Source organism: Euphorbia lathyris, chromosome 6 (assembly GCF_963576675.1).
Source record: "Euphorbia lathyris chromosome 6, ddEupLath1.1, whole genome shotgun sequence".
Classification (NCBI taxonomy): domain Eukaryota; kingdom Viridiplantae; phylum Streptophyta; class Magnoliopsida; order Malpighiales; family Euphorbiaceae; genus Euphorbia; species Euphorbia lathyris.
In genome coordinates this window covers 32,000,843-32,006,782 of record NC_088915.1, presented here as the reverse complement: position 1 = coordinate 32,006,782, position 5,940 = coordinate 32,000,843, and the positions used below count along the sequence as shown (strand labels likewise).

Here is a 5,940-nt window from a genome sequence, read left to right as displayed (position 1 = left end):
TAACTGAACCATAAACATAAGAGAAAAGGAAAACTTGAAAACCTAGAAAAATCCCAGCCAAACCGAAAAGAATTGAGCACAATATACGCCACAAATGAAGGGGGAAAAATTAGGGGTGTTCATCAGTCGGTTCGGTCTGAAAACCGAACCGAACCAAAATAACCGAAAACCGAACCGAATCAATTATTTCGGTCGGTTCTGTTCGGTTTTCGGTTTTAACACATACTAACTAGTTAAAATAAAAAATAAATTCATATTTATAATTTTATAAGTTTTAATTAATTTAGTTTAATCTAAAATTTTAAAAATAATTACGCAAGTTGAATAGCATACAACATAAAATTTATAGAAAGTTTGAAAATTAAAAATTAAACTTTATTAAAATGTAATTAAAAAAAAAGACAAATCAAAGTGAGCCAGTTTGAGTTCTCATTGGAGTGGAGCCTCTTACCATTCCAGTTTTTAGCCTTTCCTTTCTTATGAAATATTTCTGTTGTGAAAGACGAGAAGAAAAAGTGAATCAATATTCAATTCTAAAGATATAAATAGTTGAATTCCAATCTTCTACGATTACAATTCGCATTACAACCATAATTTGTACTAATGTTATTTATTTGATCAGTATTAGTTCAAGGTTTGAACAATATTAATGTATTTTTCTTAGTAGAACAATATTAATGTATTAGACTTAATGTTGATAAAAAAAATTTACAAATAGTTACGTTCTTTGGATGGTCGGAGGAAAATACAAAGTCTAGGTCATATAAAGTCTCTACTTAAATTATAAATCTAATTGATCTTTATTTCGGTCAGTTCGGTTAATTCGGTTATTTTATCATAAAAATCGAACTGACCGATATTACCGATATTTTTAAATATTTAAAACCGAAACTGAACCTAATAGATCGAAAACCGAACCGAAAAAACCGAAATTCATCGGTTCAGTCGGTTATTTCGGTTCGGTTTTTGAACACCCCTAGGAAAAATCATGATTGGTAAGTAAAGCAGAAAGTAAAACCGAGCCATAAGAGCATAGACAAAAGTTACAGCTGGGATGAGAAAACCCTAAAAAAGGAAGTACCTTTCATGGTGGTTAAAAGGAATTGACTGAGCTCACAACACATCAAAACCACCACAGTGCATCTCCACAATTGAATCAAGAATCCAAAGCTCCAATGGGAACAGTAGTATCTCTTTCTCTTAGTGTCTGTAGATTTTCACCTTCTATTAAAAAATAGAAACTTTAGCTGAAAGCAGCAGGGTAGAAGGTTTCAAACAATTAGAGAGAGAAATATGAGAGAGAGGTTAAAGGGGTAAATGAGATATTCGATGAGTTGAGAAGGGGTAAAATGATAAATTTGAACAAGTTAAAGGGTGAGAAATATCATTTTTATGGAGTTAATGAGGTACATAGGACCTTCGATGAGTTAGAGGAATAAAATGAACAATTTGGACAAGTTCAGGGGGCTGGACAAACATTAAACCTTTCTTTTTTGGAAAGATTTTGTACAATAATTAGGATAAAAAGCCTGCCTAGCCTAGGAAATGTCGCTGTTGTATCCAAAAAGTAATACTACTGTGTTTTCTATTTCATCTGGAGAAGTAGACTTGTAGTTATTGTTTTTCCATTTTTGTAATTGGAAATTTCTTTACATTTCAATTAAAACTTAAAACTGCAAAAATAAATAAATATAAAGAGTCATCATTTAAGGCATGACGTAATTCAAAATTATTAATAGCTTCCTTACTTAACTTAATTTAAAATAGCAAATTGATTCCATAAATTTGTCTAATTAGCTTTCTTTAATGAACTCCCCAGGTAAGAACAATAAGTTAAAATTATAAGGCAAAGAAATAAAAAAATTCCTTCTAGAGAGGGAAGAATAACAAGTCAAAAACGTTTCTTGTCTTGAACGTTGAACCATATAGTCTGATTATCCTCGTCCTGTGTTCTCTTGCCAGCGCCTGCGCCTGCCTACCTCTGCCTCCGACATTTCTCCTTTCGCCACCCTATCTCTCTATTTCTCCTGCTCTCTCTGTTCTTTCTGTACTCATCGACAGATAAAGCTTTGTCATGCGCGTCTAACTTTGAATATTGACTCTCTCTCTTTTCAAATAAATTAAGCTTTCTTCCTTGGTTTCGTACCTGTAAATTCCACATTCCCCAGTTTCTAACCAAACCAAAACATGTTCACCTTCTTCTTCTCCTTCTCCACATTAGGACCATATCTTTTTTCTTTTATCATTCTCTTACTCTTTTTTGAACAGCTCTCTTACCTTATTAAGAAACGCCATCTTCCTGGACCTGCTCTCGTTCTTCCGTTTCTTGGTAATGCTATCTCCTTAGTTAGGGACCCAACCAACTTCTGGGATCACCAGTCCTCTCTTTCTTCTTCTCTTGGTTTCTCAGCTAATTATATCATCGGAAGATTTATTCTCTTTATTCGTGATTCTGAGCTTTCTCAACTCATTTTTGCTAATGTCAAACCTGATGCTTTCATGCTGGTTGGACATCCCTTTGGTAAAAAATTGTTTGGTGACCATAATTTGATTTATATGTTCGGCCAGGATCATAAGAATCTCCGCCGTCGAATTGCCCCCAATTTCACTCCTAGAGCTCTCTCCACCTACTCTGATCTTCAGCAGATTATCATTCTCGATCACTTGAAGAAATGGGACAAAATGGCCAACCTAAACCCGAATAATCCTATTTCTCTGCGTTTTCTGGCTCGTGATTTGAATCTTGAGACTTCTCAGACTGTAATTGTTGGACCTTACTTAAGTTGTGAAGCTAGAGAGAGATTCAACTCTGACTATAATTTATTCAATGTAGGCCTCATGAAACTCCCTGTTGACCTCCCCGGTTTCGCGTTTCGAAATGCTAGGTTAGCCGTTGACCGCCTTGCTCATACCCTGGCTGGATGTGCTAACCAGAGCAAAACGAGAATGCGGAACAGTGAGGAGCCGATTTGTTTGGTTGATTTCTGGATGCAAGAAACCGTCAAGGAAATCTCCGCCGCTAAAGAGGCTGGGGAGCCTACTCCGTCTCACACCTCAGACGAAGAAATCGGCGGTTATCTCTTTGATTTCCTCTTCGCTGCTCAGGATGCTTCCACGTCTTCGCTTCTTTGGGCGGTGACGCTGCTAGACTCCCACCCGGAAGTTCTATCCAAAGTCAGAGAAGAGGTATTGAGCATCTGGTCGCCGGAATCTGATAGTCTAGTAACAGCCGATCAGATTAGAGAAATGAAGTACACACATACAGTGGCGCGTGAAGTTATAAGGTACCGTCCACCGGCAACGTTAGTGCCGCACATCGCCGTGACGGACTTCCCTTTGACGGAATCGTACACGATACCCAAGGGAACCATAGTGTTCCCGTCGGTTTACGAGAGCTCGTTCCAAGGGTTTAGTGAAGCGGAGCGGTTCGACCCGGACCGGTTCTCAGAAGAGCGGCAAGAGGATCAGGTATTCAAAAGGAACTTTTTGGCATTTGGGGCAGGGGCCCACCAGTGTGTGGGGCAGAGGTACGCATTGAACTATCTGGTTTTGTTCATGGCGTTGTTTTCAACATTGTTCGATTTCAAGCGATTCAAAACGGACGGCTGCGATGATATTGTTTATAATCCAACGATTTGTCCAAAAGACGGTTGCACGATTTTCCTGTGGAGACGGTGCACACATTTTCCTAAGCTGTCGATGGAATGACGAGAATGCCCTCAAGTGTTTGTTGTTTGTTGGTTATTTATTTGATTGGTTGAGTGTGTATAGTGGGGTTGTTTTTGATTAATGTTGTGGTGGGGATCATTGATTGGTGGATCATTGGGTTTGAATTAATTAAAAAAAATTAAATGGGTGCTTGAGCAAAGAGACAATGCCAGTTGGCAAATGTTAATGACAAATTAATAATAAAGTCAAACAATAAATTATGTTTGTGAGGATAGACAAGAAAAAATTTGGATGTTGGTCTCAGGTTTATTTTAAATGGAAGTACTTTTCCTTTTTCACATGAAATGATGGATATTGAAAGATTTTAATTTGACAATTGGATATGAAATTCAAATTGATCGGCTTTTGGAGGGGTGGAATTGAGAAAGGCAAATGTGAAAACCTACAAGTCAAAAAACAAGCAACAAATTTAACTATTTGTTTATTTTTTACAATAGTTTAAGAGTAAGATTTCAACACATTTTATCTTTGTAATTTTTTATACAAGTCAACAAAATGCATTTAAAAATAACAAAAGGAAGCAATCATTTCTATAATATATTATTATATCGGTGTAACCTGCCAATGGAATCATAAGTATGATTCAGAATGGAATTATTTATTATTTGGATGAATGCGCAACCACAATTTTAATTCATTAATCAATAATTGTTTATGCTATCTGCTAATTTTTAATCCAATTCTTCCACAAAAGATTCTTTAGTCAATAGATGAAAAAAAAAGCAGTTACCAGTATCTTGGTTTGGGTCAAAGGTTAAAACATGTGGTAAATTTTACACTCATGTTCACTCAACTTCATTTTTACTAATACTAATAGCATGGTGACTCTATTTTAAAACCAGACATAAAATTAATCACTCATCTTTGTCATTTACTAATAGATAACACATTATAAAATTGAACAATATCAAAATATGCGAAGCGTTTAAGAGTTAAAGTTGTTCAAGACCAATTTACCATAAAATATGTTTTTTATTTTTCAAAATTACAATTTTTTAAAGTTTTTTCTCTTTAAATATTCATTTTCTCTCTCCCAATAAAACACCACCTAAAGAGCCCAAAATCAAAGAATTGAAAAAATAAAGATGTTTGGAAAATCATTTCTATCAGTTTCGCAATACTAGATTATATATTATTAGAGTGGTTAAGATTGAATGACTTTTATGTAAACAAAGTATAAAGTTTAGTGACTTTTATTTTACGTTTTGAAGTTTAAAATCATTATGCTAGTATAGGTAAAGTTCAGTGGCTAAGAGTATAATTTACCAATTTTACTAATATAAAAATCTCTTAATCTTTAACCACTCCAAGTAATCCTCAATTATAGAGTTGATGAACATATATTCTTATTAACTTTAATTATTGTTTTTTTTAATCTCATTTAGATGTTATTTGGATATATGAAAAAAATAGTTTTTTAGAGAGGGAAACGTTAAAAAATGGTGATTTAGAAAATCTGAGACGTAGTTCTATATAAAAGGTTGTTCTAAACAACTTTTATAAAGATTTTGATGCTAGTAAATGGTTACTTTGAAATTGAATGTCATGTTAGAAAAAACAAAATTGAGTGACTATTAGTGTAATTTACTTTTAAAATTGGCATGTGCCACTTATTTTTGCAAAACTATAAAATTTTTTCCCCAAAAAGTATAAAAATACCCGTGGCATTGGTAATTTAGAGTAATTTTACTTTTAGCATTATAAACGATGCAATTTTACCCATAATATTTACAAGTTCGGTTAATTTCATATATCATTAATGAAATCTCATTAATAATGAATCGTATTATTTCTATTGCATATATGCTTACTCATCAGTATCAGATTATATACCTATGTATACATTTGAGAAAAAAAATTAAAAATTATTTATTTTGTACATGTTGAACAAAAAAAATTTGTCAATTTTCTCAAGCTTAAAGGTATTTTAACCCCAAATATTTCTTTAAATTACAAAAAAAAACATTTTTTTTCTAAATCAATTAATATAGAACATATAAATAAAATAGATTTCTAAAATCAGCTTAATATGCCATTATTAGGGGTTTAAATTATAATTTATAATGTTAGGAGTAAAATTATTTTTAAATATCAATATTAAAAGTATTTTTTGTAATTTTTTTTCACCCCTTTTATGGCCAATTGGAAACTCATCATGCAATAAGTTTATTTTCACCTCTTTTATTAATAATAATAATGTAAGGCATTGTT

At 33.2% G+C, this 5,940-nt stretch overlaps 1 protein-coding gene across 1 annotated transcript; it reads left to right on the top strand.

Moving 5' to 3' along the window:
* The first annotated feature begins 1,831 nt into the window (after positions 1–1,831).
* On the top strand, positions 1,832–4,014 carry LOC136233881 (cytochrome P450 710A1-like). Its single transcript, XM_066023604.1, has one exon. It carries the CDS (start codon positions 2,188–2,190, stop codon positions 3,706–3,708), a length of 1,521 nt encoding a protein of 506 aa, XP_065879676.1. The 5' UTR covers positions 1,832–2,187; the 3' UTR covers positions 3,709–4,014.
* Positions 4,015–5,940: the final 1,926 nt, after the last annotated feature.

What these genes read in the sequence shown, in the direction of transcription:
- LOC136233881 (XM_066023604.1), top strand. Translation starts at nt 2,188, where the DNA reads ATGTTCACCTTCTTCTTCTCCTTCTCCACATTAGGACCATATCTTTTT.